Source organism: Thalia democratica, chromosome 3 (genome assembly GCF_965202585.1).
Source record: "Thalia democratica chromosome 3, ktThaDemo2.hap1.1, whole genome shotgun sequence".
Classification (NCBI taxonomy): Eukaryota; Metazoa; Chordata; class Thaliacea; order Salpida; family Salpidae; genus Thalia; species Thalia democratica.
In genome coordinates, this window is record NC_139167.1 from 47,488,700 (window position 1) to 47,508,242 (window position 19,543).

Consider the following 19,543-nt stretch of genomic DNA (forward strand, 5'->3'; position numbering starts at 1 on the left):
ATATTTAATTTATAACTCTTGCTTGTCGATTAAAAGCTAAGTGTGTTTATCTAAGTTTTAATTTTATAAACGGTTTATCGATATAATCCTAACGTGTAATTAATTTTAACTTTTTTCAATAAAATTAAAGTTTCTCAATTTAACATCAAACATTTATGTCTAAAAGTGTTTAAAAATATACAATATTCAAAACTATATAAAAAAAAACTCGGGTTATAAAAAACGATAAAGTAACTTTCTAAAACTTTATAAAACGAGAAGTGTTTTAATAACTAATGAAATTTAATAATTTTGTTAGTTTATAATAACACATAATATGATAATTTGAACAGTAATTAATATTGTTTGTCGAATTAAACTATTATTGTTTGTCGTTAAAAGCTAAATTTAAAAAAATGGTTGTTTTAATAATTCTTTTGAACATAAATTACAACAGTATGAACTTTTAAATTATTTAACACATTTTTATTAAATTAAAAGAGAAACTGAAAACTACTTAGAGAAGTTTTGCAAAGCCTTGCATTATTAATATATATGGTATACTTATTTTATGTAAATTTCTTCAAAATATGTTTCAATACGTTCAAAATTATTTTTATACTAAAAACTTACTTCTTTAAAAAATAATAAATAAGTGTACTAAAATTATAAAAGTATAAACACCTTCAAACTTTTTGCATTTTTAACAAATAGTATATGTTTATTTAGAGTTTTAATTCTAAACTTTATAAATTAAAATTAGATGTATTTATATACATAGAAAAGTATAAAATAAAAGTTTAATAAATTTCGACATAAATGATTGAAATCTTCAATTAATAGTACTACAAAAATTTTGCTTTTATATTTGTAAAAACCAATGCAGTAAAAATTTACTAATCTTTAAAAAACTACAACAAAATAAATACCATGAAAACATTCGGTGAAATTAGTTCCCTAATACTTTTCCCTATTTGAAAGATATAATATTTAATGTCTTTCTTGAGAGAAATACGAAAATATAGAACTATTTATTTGGAAAGTTAATAAAATGAAAAATTTATTGTTATAATATGTTTTAATCAGGTGGACAAAAAGTAAAAAATTATTTCAAATTTAAATATTTTTCAATTAAGAAAAACTTTAGTATCAATTAGAAAATATCCTTTTGATATTAAGTTAAATAATAAATCTTTATTTTCTAATGTAAAAACAGTTTTGTTTTAAAATTGTCTTGGCTAAGATAATGTAGTAGCAAATAAAAATGTTTTAAAAGTAAACTTTATTCTGTAAATATTAATTGATAAGAAATAACTACAATTTAATAAATTTTTAAAAAATTCCTGACCGGTTAAATTTTACCGGTATACTTTATACTTATATTATAGATAAACTTTAAGTAAATACCCTAAAAACTATAAGTAAAAAGTTAGAAGCATTGACATATATTTTAAACTTTTAAGTAGTAAGTACACTATTAGTAATATCACTACACATACTTTTTGGTTTAAAATATTAAAGTTTTAAGTTAGTTTATTAGCTTTCTCTATTGATTATAACAATATCATTTTACATTACTTTCAAAAATTCTAAGATCAAGCAGCTAGTTCTAGTATGTCTTGATAAAAGTTCAGTAAAAAAATGTAAATGAAAATAAAAATAAAAAAATACATAATTTTAGGCTTCTAGTTTTATATAACTTATACACAAGTAAAACTAAAAAAAAAAAACTAAAATATCTAAATTTACAAGTATATACAGCTTAATTTATAAATTATTTATTTCAGAAAATTTACAACATTGAATAAAACTAATATTTGTCAAAAACTTACCGAAAATGCTTACAGTAAAAACAACTAACTTTTAAACTTTCTGTAGCTGTAAAGTGGAACAAAAATAGCAAAAGAAAGCTAAAAAGAAATAGGCAAATTTTTGCCTCTGGCGTTTCTCAATGTAATATAAAACTTGGTTACTGGTCAAACTATTTTTTTTAGTTTTAACTTTCTAGTTATGTATATACTTCGAAGGTGTATGATCAAATTACAACTTAAATCTATAAATTTTAAGTATAGTTTAAAAAAATAACACATCTAAGAATAGTTCTATTGCAGATAAGTTTATCTAGTTTTTTTAAACTTAAAGTACTTTTTTACATATAATTTTAGTAAATAGTAGTCATTGGAAAATAAATTATGAATAAATATCTAAATAAGTTTACTTTATTTTGAGTCAGAATTTAAGTAAATTGAAAACTTATTACTTAAAGTATATAATCGTAGTGTTTAAAATTAGGAAATGACGTTGTTTGCATTCGTGTTATGTGAAAGTAGTTATATTCACACTAGCTATTCACAGTAAAGTTGTGATTTCAAAAAATATGTTTGAAAAATATATTAATGTTTATTTCTAGCAAAACATTAAATTTTTTTTTATGGAGTGGAGACTATTTTAACGTAGCAAAAGTTTTATAATATCGGTAGCTACAACTTTATACAAAAAAAGGATAAGTCTATACAAAAACTGTATACTCTATTAGGATTTTAGGCTTTTTTTATAAGTTTCAAAAAGGTTATCTTGTTTCTTTTTCGATTAAAATATTTATATAGATTACTGTTAATTTATAGTTATGTTTTTATATACTTCATTATACATATATTACAATGTTATATTACGTTAAAATTTAATAGTTTTTAATCAAAAACTAAGAAATGCAACTTAGAATCATTTTAAAGTACTATTAAGCTTTAATTAGTGTTATTTAAAAACTGATGTGTTTGTTAATAAAATGGATGTTTTTTTGCAAGTTTTTCTTTCGTAGTTTTGTTAAGAAATACCCAGTAAGTCTCATAATAAATGCATAGATAAACTTGTAAAACACAATAAAGTATAATTAATAATGTTTTTATATAATAAAATATTAGTAACACAAAGTTTAAAAATATTTTATTTAGTTTTAAAACTATATAACTAATAAAAATTCAAATTAGTCTAAGTTATTTGTAAAACTTTTCAACACTAAATTTCTGTAATGATTCATGACAATAAAGTTTAATAACTTTAACTTTGCAAAAAAATGTTAACTTCTTTGTTTATTTCAACAAACTGAAATAATTTAAATATCTTATACTTAAAAAATTTATTATATATTTAGACTACTTAATACTCAAACACAAAATTTTTACTAAATAATTTTAATAATATAAAAAACATTTTTTTTCCTAAAAAAATGATTGAATGTCACTTAAACTTAATTGTTCCGCTAGCTTGTGTAAAATAAAAACCTAAAATAGCAGAAAAAATTTCTGCTTGAATGAATTTTACCTAGTTCATTGTTTGCTAAATTTACGTTCCTTAAAATGTCAAGCAAGTTTAATTCAATAACAAAAAAATCTGTGCAAATCGTTTGTCGGTTAAAAAAACAAATAAGTATCAGAAAGAAGAATGTTGTTGTATGAATAAAACTAAGAAAAAAAAAAGAATTTAATTCACATCTTAAAAAAACACAAGAGCTTGTATTTTGATTGAAACTTTATAATTTATAAATAAAAGTTGTAAAATCAAAATATTTTAAACACTTATTTTATAATAAACTTACTATAAATTATGTAGTTTTATAAAAGTTGAAATATTTAAGTGAACTAATTTTAGACACTTGATATACGTTTATTCTTTCTTTTATTGTGTTTAACTCTAATATTTAATTTAAGTAGTTTGATAAAATTACAATAACTATTAGAACTTGCAGCAGAAAACATAAAAAAAATAATAATAATAAACATTTTCAGAAAGTATATATTAATATATTAACTTTTAAAGAAACCAACATTATAACGGCTTGTTTTAGATATTTTAGAATTATTTTTTTGTAAAAAACTTAAAAAAACAACTTTAAGTGATAGTTCTTAAAATAAAAGTTTAATAAAATTAGGATGAATATAATTTGTAAAACATGAAATAACTCTTTTTTATACAACTTATGAAATTTCTTTATAAAAACTTTATTTTCCTACCATTAAAAATTACAAACTTTATTTTGTAAACTATAAGTATAAACATAATTTAGCTGTAATTTTAGATTTTATAAAATGCTCTAAAAGATTTATTTCAAGAAGTTTACTACATTTTTAAGTTTTAATTTGTCGTAAAATTTTTACTTGAATTTAAACAACTTCCTTTGTGAGACGCATATGAAATTAAACAAAAAATGTAAAAAAAAGTTGTTTTTGAATTTAATAGTTCAAGAAGCAGCTGTAACTAAATCAAAACTTTTTGTTTACATCTATTTTGTAAGATAATACTTTAAATGTTTATTAAAACAAGCTTAAAAAATTCGTGTTTTACTTATAACTTTAATACTGTCATTAGCTAATTTTTAATACAGTACCTAAAAACTAGAAGACTTGAGGAAAATTAAATATAGTAATTAAATTTCATGTATTAAAAAAAACTAAATATGATAATGACACAAGTAAAAATAATGTAAAATAAGTTTACTTTATTATATTCAAATTTTTCTTACAATTTGTTTGTAATAAAACTTTATAGTTTGGCAAAATAAAGCTGTATTGGACTAGTATCTGACCATAAAAAAACAGTAGCGAGTAAAAGTATATTACTTAATTATTATTAATAAAAGTATATAACACCAATTGTTGAAAAAATACCAATTTTAATGAACCTACTTAAAATAACAAGGTTACTATACAAAAGTTATTTTGTGAATCAGTTTTGTTGGTGTAGCTTTAATTCGTCTTAAACGTACTTAAACGTACTGTCCTGGACAAGACTTTAAAAGGTATCCTTTGTGTGCGACTCGATGACCAAATATTTTCAGCCTATTTTTTGTCGTTCAATAAACTATATATACTATAACTATAATTTAGTTATGAATGTAGCAAAGGCAGTAGATCTAAAAGTTTGATTTATGCTACATTAGAATTTTGTAAAAGTATTTTATTGTTAAATCTTCTTTAAAATTCTTTTAAATTTAGACTTTTCTATGTAGTCTATTTCAAAGTTAAAACTATTTTCAATTTTTTTTTGAAATAATACTTTTGAAAATTATTTAAAAATAGCATAGAATGATATTATTTGAAAATATCTGTCTCGGCACTTGTTTTTATTATTAATTTAAGACACTAATAGTTGATTTTAATAGTTTACTAATAACTTCATTTGTCTTCATTATATAAAACATTCTTAAATAAAACTATGTATCTAATGAGTTTTTAGTTAAAATAATTTTAAACTACTTATATAAAATATGCAAATACAAAGCAAGTGAAAAGTAATAGTTTTAATTTTTAATTTAAGTAAAACTAAATTTTTTACAGATCTTCAAAATCAAAAATTAATAAAATAAAAAAAACTATTATATTTATAATAAAAATCTCGTTGATTGCATATTTCAGCTGGCAAGATCTAACAAGTAGCGATTCTAAAACTGATAGGTTGTATGCATTTTCGCTCTGATTAATGTTTCAAATGTGCTATCCATCTTATTTTCTTCAAGACTTGATTATTCAGGAGATATTTTAAAATAGATGATTGATCTCTTTTAGGCTTTGCATCGTAATCAAAAGTTTAACTTTTTCAGTACATTGATTCATGCTATTGTCATCTAACATGAAATTGTTGAAAAGTGTTTAATTCCATAATAACCACCAAAATTAATAGGACGTTACTTAAATCATGAGGAAGTGTAGAATATTTATGTGGTTGACGGTTTGTTTTATACAAAATGTAACAAAATAAAATTAAAGCTTGACTTAATAACTTGTAACACTTACTAAGCTAACCTTTAGATTTTTTCTTCACCAAATCTGCAATGTTGACTTTTAATTAAAAAATTTAAATAGCAAGGTGTAACGCCTCTGGCTAAAAATTAAATTTAGCAAAAGAGTTTTCTCTAATTAGGGGTTTTTTATTAATTTGTTAACTTTGCCGCCTTTAGTTTTAAATGATTAGATTTGCAAAAAGCTTAAGCTGAACTCCCTGGTGCTAAATTGTGAGTATTGTAATTTAATCTCTTATTTTTTTGTTCTGTCTCTTAAATTGAAATGTCTAATAAAGTAAATTGAAGTTAATTTTACTGTGGTTTGCATAAATTTAAATAACTAAACTTTGGTGTTAATAGATCATTATATTGAAATTATCTGTAAATTGGTTATATAAAATTGAATAAATAAGCTTTGTTGTGGATAATTAATTAAGAAGCAAGCTGCTGTTGGTGCTCTTAATAATCTCTGAAATTTACAAATCAAATTTAATTAATTTAAATATCTAAATATCTAAATATCTAAAATATCTAAAATATCTAAAATATCTAAATTTAATTAAATAACTAGTGGGCCATACCTAACTCTTGGTATATCATAATGAGTAATAGATCCAGGCCCCCCAAAAAGGATAGTATGTTCTCTAAAGAGAACATACATCACACTTTAGACAAGGTCAACAACCCCGAAACTCGCTGTAGCCAGCGAAACATTGACAGAGGAATCAACAAAAGGGGTGTTGACCCACACTCTTCGCGCCGTAGCCAACCTGGTCCATCAGACCAACCACAACCTACGTGCGAAAGATATGGTGACCACGACGTGAGTGAACACGCTTTAATTGAGGGTATAGAAATCAGTGCCGAGATTGACATGAACATAGGGGAGGATCAGTCAGGAAATAACCAAAAGGGGGAAGAGCCCCAGGCAGCGATGGGCAGTTATCAACAACCTAGAGACCAGCCTAATCCAAGTGGTCTGCCAAGACAAAGCTACCCACCCCAACAAAATTCTACACCTAGCAACTATGGGCCTCCACCAAGGGTGACAGGACCACCTAGCAACAGCTCCATTCCTCCAGCAAGAACCTCACCCTTGACACTCCAACAACAACTCCAACCTAACCACTTAAACATTGACTATTCCCTCCAAAACAACAGGAGACCCTCTATTCAAGTGCCACCTCAAGAACTGGGTGCCGAGGAGTTAGTACAGGGGATCAAAGATTTGAAGGAACAAATTCGACGGGCTAAACTTCTAGAGGAATTTCGAAAATTACAAGAAGAATTACATGAATTGAGAAGTCTAAATCCATCCACAAGGACAAATCACGACATCTCAACTCAGGTTAGACAGAATACATACATGGATCCTCAAATCCAGGTTCCCCACCAGGTTTCACACACCTCAAAGGCTCAAGACCTACCAAGGAGCCAGGTGATATCTCCACCTCATGCAAAAAACGAGCTCCCAAACTCTCCGCAGTGAGAGGGAGAGTGATTGGGGCTACACTATCTCACACCCAAGCTGTCCAGTTTGTAAATAAAACCGCCCCACGACAGCAACCCCCATCTCAACCGAGACCAACCAGAAATGCCTCAAACTGCACTATAAGTCATCCAGGAAATGAAGTGTCCACACCTTCAAACAAACCGAAGATGACTTTTCATATAAAGCAAACAGCCTCACGTAGTGCAGCAGAAACACCTGATGAGAACCAAAGTTCTGAGCAAACACAGCCAGCATCACCAGGGCCAGCGTCAACGGTCAGCGCCGCCGAAGCCAGCACCTCCACGACAAGCGCCAACGATCCGAGCTACCTTAGCCAGCACCACAACGGGCAGTCCCAACGGTCAGCGCAAACACAGCCAGCATCACCAGGGCCAGCGTCAACGGTCAGCGCCGCCGAAGCCAGCACCTCCACGACAAGCGCCAACGATCCGAGCTACCTTAGCCAGCACCACAACGGGCAGTCCCAACGGTCTGCGCAAACACAGCCAGCATCACCAGGGCCAGCGTCAACGGTCAGCGCCACCGAAGCCAGCACCTCCACGACAAGCGCCAACGATCCGAGCTACCTTAGCCAGCACCACAACGGGCAGTCCCAACGGTCAGCGCAACCGCAGCCAGAATCACAACAAAAATCTCTCAACACTACCAATCACAACAAAGATAAAAGTTTAAAAAAATGGACATTTCAACTAAATAAATTCCCTGCACCCAAACCGAAGAACCTCCCTCAGGGCCTACTATTTGTAGCGGATTCAAACACAAATGTCATTTTTTTGGTTGACAGCGGATCCGAAATTTCAATCCTGCCGAAGGAATTGACTAACGGTATAGACAAATATTTTCCTAAACAAAGTAGAACCATCCAAGGGTTTGGTAACAAAACAACCCACCCTATTGGTAGCGCGGATGTCGAACTTCAATTTGGGAATTTAGAACCCATTAACCACTCGTTCTGGGTTACTCAAGAATCACGCCACTTTGGCATTATTGGCATGGACCTGTTAAGAAAGAACGAACTAGCGATCCTGCCATCTACCTCTCAACTATGCAAGATGGGGTCAAACGAATCAGCTAGACTGTTCGCACCTGCTGAGTTGCCCACCCCTATAGTCGCTTCAGTCAACCACATCAATCTGGGTGGTAAGAATACGACTCCGTTAGAAGAAAAATGCAAAAGACTATTAATGGACTTCCCTGAAATTACCAGGAAGCCAACCTACCACGCAAAGCCAAAACACAACTACGAGCTCGAGATAATATTGGATAATTACAAGCCTGCCATGGTCAAAGCCAGGAGACCTGGTGTTTTTTTGTACAAGCATAGAAAGATATTTGGTACTTTTTAGATGAATACTACTTAAGGGCTTATTCAAATAAGCAACAGTTGATTTTCACTGATTATTTTGTACAACACCTAGAAGCTGCTTGCATTGTTTATATTACTGTTAAATGACTTAACTTTAAGAATTTTTTTAATTTTAAAATTAATGGGGTTTTTGATTTTATATTTATTTGTACAACCATTAAAAATTGGTATCTTATAGACATGTATTTTTTTTTTTTTTTTTTGTAATTATCTTAGCTAAAATAGGTACTGTGTGATATTTTATATAAAAATCTAAAATGTTCTATATTGCATTGTTTTTTGGTTGTCTCCTGTTTAGCACTGGGAAAGCTTGCCAAGCAAATTGTAAAAATCATGGCTCAGTAACTTTCACTCATCTAGTTTGGTGGGGTAAGTCGAACTGCCACACCCCAGAGACCTCAGAATGAACCATTCTAATAAGAACAAGCTGCCACTACGTACAGCAGAATGGTAGTGACGATGTCGATTCGTCTGGAAATGCATACATGGCAGCACATCTTCGAATCCCATGGGGGCAATGCCAACCCGTCTGCTGATGATGTCAAGCAGACCCTCAAATCCGTTGGCGTTGATGACGATGGTGAACAACGCCAGGTCGCCAGCGATTAATTCGCGGAGAAGGACGTCAGTGGAGCCAAACTTCCCGCCAGAGTTCCGGGAGAACCGCTACAAGAAGAGCGGCCGCAGCTGGAGCAACCAGAGAAGAGGAGGAGAAGGCGAGTAAGAAGAGGCCGAGCCTCAACCTCCAGTGTAAGAGTAAGGAATCATCATCATGAACGGTAAACACTGACTTTTAAACAAGCTTTTGACTCATGATTGTAATTAGGAACTTGTAAATTTATATTTTAAAAAAGTCTTTTCTTTACAATTTCTTTAGAATTTCTTTTTTATTTTGTAAAAAAGCATTTTTACCACACTTAAAAAGTGTCTTAAGCATTTACTACATTTAAATACTTATAGTTTTAATTTTACTTTAAAAATAGCTAGTAGAGTGTTTAAATCCAGATTTTGAATTAGCTCAAAAATGTTGTTATATGCAAGTACGTTTTAGCACATAAAGTTGATGATCATAAGTATCTCTTAAAATATTATTTCTGTTTATTACATGTAAATTACAAAAAGAAAGTTATAAACTTATGTTGCATGCTTATATATCTCTAAGTTGAGTGCTTTAGTGTATAATGGTTTTCACCTGGACTATATTTAAAGTTTTTTTCAGTTTAACAAACGTTAACACCTTAAAACTAATATTTATCTAAAAAACCTAAGTTAAAATTCTAAAAATGTTTAATAAGAGGGGAAAATGTAACGCCTCTGGCTAAAAATTAAATTTAGCAAAAGAGTTTTCTCTAATTAGGGGTTTTTTATTAATCTGTTAACTTTGCCGCCTTTAGTTTTAAATGATTAGATTTGCAAAAAGCTTAAGCTGAACTCCCTGGTGCTAAATTGTGAGTATTGTAATTTAATCTCTTATTTTTTTGTTCTGTCTCTTAAATTGAAATGTCTAATAAAGTAAATTGAAGTTAATTTTACTGTGGTTTGCATAAATTTAAATAACTAAACTTTGGTGTTAATAGATCATTATATTGAAATTATCTGTAAATTGGTTATATAAAATTGAATAAATAAGCTTTGTTGTGGATAATTAATTAAGAAGCAAGCTGCTGTTGGTGCTCTTAATAATCTCTGAAATTTACAAATCAAATTTAATTAATTTAAATATCTAAATATCTAAATATCTAAAATATCTAAAATATCTAAAATATCTAAATTTAATTAAATAACTAGTGGGCCATACCTAACTCTTGGTATATCATAATGAGTAATAGATCCAGGCCCCCCAAAAAGGATAGTATGTTCTCTAAAGAGAACATACATCACACTTTAGACAAGGTCAACAACCCCGAAACTCGCTGTAGCCAGCGAAACATTGACAGAGGAATCAACAAAAGGGGTGTTGACCCACACTCTTCGCGCCGTAGCCAACCTGGTCCATCAGACCAACCACAACCTACGTGCGAAAGATAAAGGCAAACTTCATGGGTAATTAAGTAGAACTTAGACATTTCGTTATGTAATGTGTATGTTACCAACCATCGTTTTAAATTATTCCTAGCCATAGCTTTTGTAGTTACAACATTTTCTCCGTAAAGCGTACACAGCGTAAAAGCTAGTAAGTTAGCAGTAAAAACGAAAAAATTAAAAGCTATAATTTTGCCAATTTTTTTGAGTTCAAATGTTTTACACGTTACAAAAAACAATGAAGACCAGTTTTGTACTATATTAGAAGCTACATATAACAAATTACTATAAAAAAGCTTATCGATTTAGAAGCATTAGTTTTTAAAATAACGATATCATATAAACCTTTTAATAAGGGCTTAGAAGTTACTTGATTTAATAAACTAAAACATAAAAAAGGTTTCTAATGTGAGAATTAAGTCCATAACACTCTGAATGAGCTTTGTAGTCTGTACCAACTAAAATAAAGGAATAAAAAAATTGTATTACATGTTTAAGTTTTTTGTAAAAAAATGTGTAAAATATATTACATTTTTATATCCTTCTATAAGTTAAAAACTTATTTAATTTTAGTATAAAATAATGTAAGAAATAGAAGGTTTCTAGAATAATTTTAAACAGTAAATATAGTCAATTTATTTTTAAATTATAATTTCTACTTTTTCTGTTTAAGAAAATGAAAAAAAAAAAATTACTTTGTTTCTGTAAATTCATTACCTCTTTGAACAAACCATGTTTCTGTTTAGAGTATTTGATAGTATACTTTTTTAATAAAACCTAGATAATTACGTATTATTTTTGATATTCGAGCATTGTTATTTTGACGATAAGGCGTACAGCCAAAAATTTAAGTATGTCAATTTAAGTTAAAACAAAAGCTTTGTAATTTTTTTTTCTGCCATTCTAATTAAGAGCAATGCGCATTCTTGCTTTTTCGCAGAATGTTATATATTAACCAGAGTCATTAAAAATGCAAACTTATCTAAATTATCGCTTACAGAGTTTATATTTTTTGCACTTACTTTTTAAAAGACTACATGCAAACAATATTTGTTTGCAAATTAAATCTCGCAACTAAAACCTACTAGGTTTTCAAAAGCATTATTTAAGGAAATAAAGCATTGTTTTATAGTATTGTAAAATGTAGTTATTTTTTTATAAGTAAATTTATTGGATAAAATCTAAAATTTTATTTTTAATTAATTATTAATTTGTAAAAATATTTATAGTCTGTTGACTTTTAGTTTGATATTTTTCCTTTGTTTCTTAAGTATCTTCAAAGAGAATTTAATCAAAAACCTAATAAAAATAAACTAAGTTTTATTTACTTAGTACTTTTGAATAAGTAATTTTCTATAACTAAAAAAGGGGCATAAAACAACATTAACTAAAAAAAAAGTTTGTAATTATTTTTTTGTTTCTTATTAAGTTATTTTAATTTATTTTTCTAAAATTGAAAGTCAATTTTATCAACTTTATTCACAAACGGTCGCTTCAGTACTTCGTGATTAACCCCGCTTTGTAAGATCTCAACAGCGCTTTTTTACGACTATACCTGCCTGATGAGTGCTAATAAGGACAAAACCGGTCGTAGGTTGTCTCGAATGCTGTTGTTTTTGGTCGTGTTGTGAAGTTCATTATTTATTATATTTAATATTAAAAATGAAGGTCATAAACGTTTGATCTGAATTATATAATTAAAGTTTATTGCAAGAAATGAATGTAATAAGTATAAATTAAAACATAATTTATAATTTTACTCACACTTTAATTTTGTAATTTAAAGTATCTTTTTTGTTTGCTTAGTTTTTTCTGTTTAATTTTCATATCATTAAAGATACATATGATATTTCTAAAACGAAAAAGATGAAAATAAAATTAAAAGTTGTAAAAATGAAAAGATTATTTTAATTAAATATAAAGTCTTCAAACATTTTAATAGTTAAACTATTGAAAAAGCATCTATGGAGATAAAGTGCAGCTACAACAACATTTCTTTGTTCCACTAAAAACATTCATATAAAACTGTATTTTTATGATACAAAACAGCAAATGAGACTTAAAAAAATATATATTCACTATGTCATTTACAGCTTAAGACCGCGGACATAGAGTTTAAACATTAACTAATAATTTTAAAATCAAATATTTGTCAAATTTATTTTCTAATATAGATAGCAAAACTTAATTAAAAAAAACTTGTCGTTTAGAAAGTACCTCTAGAACAGGGTCTCAAACTCATTTTCATAAAAGCCCCCTAGACAGAAATAATCGCACCTAAAATGGTGATACAGCCCACTTTGGGAAACCTTATTATAGAATCTGTTTATTTGCTAAAGCTATAAATATTTTATTTATAGAATTAAAAGAAAAAGTTAACCAGAATGAAACATATTATATGATTGAACCTATTTATCTATTTAGGTTTTTCAAATCGTACTACTGTCTTAAAATAAAATTTCATGAGTTTCATGAATTTTACTTAATGAAAGTTTTTTAAATCATAAAATATTAATAGTTTCCTCATGGTTGTATGTCAGTATAAAACTTTACTTTTTCTGCTAAACTTAAAAAATCATAAGCACTTATTTATTATAAAAAGCTGATAATACATTTACTAAAATTATAAAAAGTATTTTTCGTATGTTTAAGTGTAACCTATTCTTAAAGTCTGATTTATTTTTTGATAAGTTAATCAACCATAATAAAAAAAAAGACTGATATTGGAGTAAGTTTAAAGAACTAAACCTTCCATTTTCTATGTTAAAAAACAAATTATAACTAAAACTTAAACTAACTTAAAACTTACTTGAATTTGAAAAAAAAAGGATTAAAAACAAAAAACTTTTTAAAATGATATTCGTAAAAATTCAAGTTATTTAAAAAAAATGTTTTTTATTTCAAAAGTAGAATTAATTGTAACAAAAGTCTAATCTAAAGCTTCTTTAGTTGTAGCAACGTTTAACCAACTGAACTTTTGAGCTCTTGTTTAACTAAGGGTATTTTTTCACCTTTTAGTGTTTAGAATAGAAGATTCAGTCTTGTGGTTAGTAATGTAGTTTTTGAGTACTTATTTTTTGGGATAATTTTACATTAAGTTTTAAACTTGAACTGCAAAACTATAAAAACTCAGTTTAATTTAGTTTTATGATTTTAAGTGTTTTAGTAATGTTGTTTAATAAAGTTAGTCATAATTGTTATTCTTAGCCTGGACCACTTATTTTATAAAAATTAAATAACTATTCAAAGTTTAAAATTAATCGTTTGGTAATAGAGATCCTAACGAAACAAGTTCACTGGAATATATAATAATAAGAAATTTACTTAGTACTCTTTCTTTGTTAAACTAAGATATGTTTCTGTTCTTCAACAGAGTTCTGAAAAAAAAAACACTGTAAGGAAAAGAACGAATAGAAGCTAAAGTAGGTGTGTATATAAGTTTATTAAAAATAAGAATAATTACTATACATTATTGTAGATTAATGGTCAATAATAGATACAATATATTAGTTTACTTTACTTTTCTTTATTATAATATAGATTTTATAGTAACAAATATTATATAGTTTTCTAACAGTCGGATTTAACATTATATATTGTATCAATTATTAACCATTTATAACAGTAATTATTTATATTTTTAATAAACGCATATATACAGTACACACCTATTTTAGCTTTTATTATTATGTATTCAATCATTAAAGCCCATTTTATGTAAGCAGGAAAAGTTCGTTTCTCAGGCTAGACTGTTTAAACCTAAAAAATAATTAGTTTTATATAGTCGTTTTTTTCAATATTTTTAAAGCATAATTTTATCATTGTAAGTTATCATTGGTGCTTCTGAATATGATTTTAAATGCAATAAAACTTAATAGAAAACATTAATGTTCTTTAGCTTTAGCATTTATTTAATTTTTAAGTTCTAACTTTACACTGAATTACTAAGTAATTTTATAGTTTATAAGCTTATGAAAGCTTTCACTACAGCAAACATTTTCAGTTTGATTTACTAAGATACAGTTTTGATAAGTCTTGGTCGATAGTACTTGAAAAAGTAATAGTGAAGTTTGTGTTGTTATATTCATTGAATAAATTAAGCTTATTTTACATTGTACAGGGCGGTAAGTCTAAACTTAGCAACAGTGTTTTATTTGGCTTGGTAGATAAAATGTTTGTTATTAAAAAACTAAAACAAAAAATGTAATAAAGATGTTAATTTTAATTGTCATATATAGATTTTTTTAATAATTTATAACTTGTTACTTAAAAGTTTATTCATTTAATTAAAAGAAAAACTTTTTTTTTTTTTTGTATTGTAAAAAAAGTTTTACACTTCTAACTTCTCACACTTAATTTTCTTAACTTGTAAAGCAATATTTAGTTTTATCAAACTTTTTTTTTTCTTATTTTTTTAATTTTAATACTTATCGGTTGACTGTATAAAAAAAGCACTTTGACTAGATTTGCATTATAATACGACTTATACGACGTGGTCTACGACTCGATAAACGAAAGGTTCCTTCGTAGACCAGGTACTTTGACCAAAATTTTTGAGTGCTTTTATTTTATCGTTTAATAAACAAAATTACATGTTTACTGTTATTTTCAATTACCTTTTTTTTTTGTAAACATTTTTAGTAGTACTAATTAACATGATTTTCTAAACATTAACCTAAAAATGTGTTTATAAAATATTTATTTGGTTACTTTCTCAATATTCTAGCTTAATTTCAGATGAAATCAAAGTTATTTCAATAAAGTTCCTAAAGCTCAATTAACATCTTAAAGAAGTAGATGCCTTGAATTATCACTAACAGACCATCAATCTTCCAAACTCATCAACTTGTGCTTTCAAATGCAAGCTTCCGTAGACACACAAACTATACTTTTAAAAAACTAAACTTATTCGTTTAGTGTAAAAGTAAATTTGCCCTAAAATGGATTTTTTCTATAAAATTTTACTGTTAACTAAATTCTACATAATTTTCTTTTGATCAAAAAAGAAGTCCTTAGAAAAATTACTTATCTTTTATACAATTTTAAGCTCTTAACCTCAATTTTTAGAAACCTAAATTAATGTTATTTTGGAACTACTAGATTAAAAAAGGTTTTTTATGTATTAAAAAAAATCATCTTTTACAAGACAGTTATTTTTAAATAAAATAAGAGTTATTTGTAACAAAACTTTATTTTACAACAAAATTACTCAAGAAAGTACGGCAAGTCGATATTATTTATTCAGCAGATAATTAAATATTTATAAGTCAATTTTATTTTTTTCGTTAGAACTACAGTTTAAAGTATTGTACATTTTCTTTTTATTAACATATTCGAGTAATGTTCTTTATTTAAACTTTTGAAAAATGTTAGCCTATTGTTCGTTAACAAAACTGTAGTTTGTTTAAAAAAATCTGTTGTAATCTTTTTCATTTAAACTTTTTTTTGTTGTTGTCTCATTTTTACTGGATATAGCTTCAAGGTTATAAAGAACCAAAAAAAGCAAAATTTTATTGACTTTTTTTTATATAGTTAAGCTTACTTAAATAGTTTTTAACCATTCTTAAATTTTAAATTACTTGAATATACACTTGGATAGAAAGTTACAAGTTAATTTTTATAATAGTTTTTTGTTAAAAAAAAGTAAATTACTCTAAATTAAAGTACTTTTTTAAAATTACTTAAGCTTGTTTTTGTAGATACTATAATTTACTTAAAAGATGAAAGTTTTCATTGCAGTTGATTCAAGTGAAATAGCTGAAAAGGCTTGCAAATGTTGGTTTAATATTTGTAAATTAATTCGTAACTACTTTAAATTGAAAAACATTTTATACAATCATAATTTTTTTTGCACAATATTAAATCTTAATTTTTGAATACGAATTTATAGTTATAAAAAATGTTAAGGATTCCATGCCTCATAAAACAGGATAGTACTATTGTTAAGTTTCAAAATTTTTAATAACGATAGTTTTTTTTTTTTTTTCGACTTATAAAGGAATATTATCATTTAATTAATTATTTTTACAAATAAAAAAGTACGATAAATGTCGCCGTTATTAATTATAACTTGTATGTCAACTACATATTTGTTATTGAGTTAGGTTTTTACATGTTTTCATTTTTATTATTGATTACAACAACAATCTTTTTAAGGGTACTTTGAAAATTTGCACATAAATGGAAATCAAGTAATAATTGGTCACTACGCGGAACAGCCAAAATTACCTACTGTATCATTTGAAAGTTAGTAGTTCAACTTATTTGTTTTTGATTTAAACAATACTTTTTTATTATCGAATATTTTCTAAAAACAATGAATATTTAGTTTTTACGAATCATAAAAATACAAGCTTGTAATAAAGTATTTATGCTTAAATTTTTATAGAAATATCTGTACTCAAATTTAATTTTGTTTGTTTAAACGTAATAAACTTATTTAGACATCTAAAAAGGGTAATTGATAATACTTCAATACTTTTCCACATGAGCACTTTATTTTATTTCCTATTTTTTCTAATTGGGTAAATGTGCTATCTAAGACTAAAAAATAGTATATTTAAAAAATAACTACAAGTGTAGCCAAAATATCCGTTATATAAGAAACACTAGCAAGGAAGTAACAAATCTAATTGAAAACTTAATTAACGATGTAGAAAGTTATATGTCTAAAGTTCTAATTAAAATTAGATTTAAATTCTGATCAACAGTAAAAAAAAATAGGGAGCCTAAAAGCTGCAGTTTAGCAAAATTTAAGTATATTTAACTATTTTAACTTATTTTTCTGACTTTATCTTAAAATTACAGTTAAAGATCTAGCTAAAGTAAAATTTTATACAATTTAAATTTTTAAGTTTATATTCTGTTTTTTAACCTCATATTACACCAAAAAAGAAATATATTATTTTTATTAACTATTTAGGTCAGTTTTTTTGTAATAAGATCGCGTCATAGTTTTGTTAAAATATTGATATCAAATTGTGATTTTAATGATACCAACCTAGTACTTAAAATTGTAGATTTTTTATTTTTTAAATTTTGGTAGCACTCATTTGTTTTTCGGTTTTATCGAATTAATAAAACCTTAATAAATTTACATAAAAATTCTACAATTAGCAATATATAGACTTCAAAATAAGACTATTAATAACAAGCTATTCCCGGTATCGTTAAAGTAGTAAGCAGTAGCGTATTTTTGATATAATTTTGTTTGTTGAGCTTTTTTTTTACTAGGATTGTACAGTACATAAGTGATAAATGAAAAATATGGTTATATATCTAAAGATGTTTTTATTTGCTGAAATCTTATTTTTACAGTTTTTTGTAAAAGTTTAATGCAATTGATTAATGAATATATAAATATATGACATCAAAAAGCAGAACTATATATTTAAAAAATTTTCCCTGTTTTTACAAGCTGAGAAATTGTATAGTTAGTTTTCAAAAGATGTGCATTATGAATAGGTTTTTCAATAACAATATTTTCAGAACTAGGTAGTTTTCCTGCTGATGAAATTTCAAAAATAATGAAAGACCATAACAAAAAAATGCAAGATATTGAATTTACCTTCACTACGATTGCAAACAAGCATAAGGTTATAATACTAACTATTTAAATTTAGAATTATTTATGTACTTTAATTAATTTTGGTTGTTTTTAATTGTACGACAAAAAAAGCGCATAAAAAGTTTGGTATAAGGACCTGTAGTACAAAAAAAACTTTTGGTTGTCGACTCATACTCTACTGATATAGTTTGGCGTCTTGTCTAGAACATCATTAATGCTTGACTGTTTATTTTTATTTTGTTATTTATTTGGATTTTTTGTTTTCTAAAAAAATATTTATAATAAACTAAGTTATAAGTATTAAAAAAAAACTCTCATTTAATAAAAGTTTTATTTAATTATACCTTGGCTGTTTTTTAACTTACTAAACAAATTGATTCGATGTAAAAATTAGTAAGATTTTAGTTACTTAGTAGATGGTAATCAAAATTACAAATTTTAATCTAAATTAGTTATATATATATATATAGTTTACACCTTATATTACATTAAAGTTTTATAGCAAAGATACCTTTAAAAATTATTAGTGTGACGAATTACAGTTTTAGTTTTAATGAAATTAAACAACTAATAACAAGTTTTGTTTTTATAACATAAACTTGAAAAGGATTATCATACATGGCTGTGTTTACTAAATATAGGTATTATTTACCTTTAAGATACCGATGAGTTTATTGCTGTATTCCTTTTGATCGAATTATAAAAGAAATAGTAACAAATTTTTGAAAAATTATTAATGAAGTGTATATAAAAAAGTTATTTGTCTATGTTTTTTACTTAGAAATAATCTTTTAAAACTTATTGCAAGATTATGTTTACTTGATCCTGCAACTTAAAAACTGAACGACTTAAACTTAATTTTCAAACCAATTAGAAAATATTTTCAAACAATTCTAAATCGTTTTAGAACAGCAAAGTGGTTGTCGAAACTTCTACTCATTCAACAGGACACGCGATAATTGATGCTGTTGAGAGTTCCGGAGCAGATATGATAGTTATTGGAAGCAGGGGACTCGGACTAATAAAGAGAAAATTTCTCGGGTCCGTTTCTGATTACGTTCTGCACCATTCTAATATCCCTGTTACTATTTGTCCTTTGTAAACTTGGCAAAAATAAAAAGAATACAATCTGAAAGTGTTTAGTTCTATTATTAATGTAAACCAAAAGTTGTAAAGTTTTAATATTACAGCTACTAAATACTACTTTTTAATAACTTTTCCTGAAGAAATAACAATAGTATGAGAACTTTAGCAATCTTTTGTTACTTTAGGCTTCAAATATATATCTCAAGGCTTACATTACAAATTTAGGTTTAAGTT

General features: G+C 26.4%; 1 protein-coding gene across 1 annotated transcript; it reads left to right on the forward strand.

Annotated features, from left to right (window-relative positions):
- The first annotated feature begins 16,353 nt into the window (after positions 1 to 16,353).
- LOC145831527 (universal stress protein Sll1388-like) lies at positions 16,354 to 19,332 on the forward strand. The gene is made up of 4 exons (XM_082938806.1): positions 16,354 to 16,431; positions 16,813 to 16,902; positions 18,145 to 18,251; positions 19,131 to 19,332. Exons 1-4 carry the CDS (start codon positions 16,377 to 16,379, stop codon positions 19,323 to 19,325), a joined length of 447 nt encoding a protein of 148 aa, XP_082794932.1. The 5' UTR covers positions 16,354 to 16,376; the 3' UTR covers positions 19,326 to 19,332.
- Positions 19,333 to 19,543: the final 211 nt, after the last annotated feature.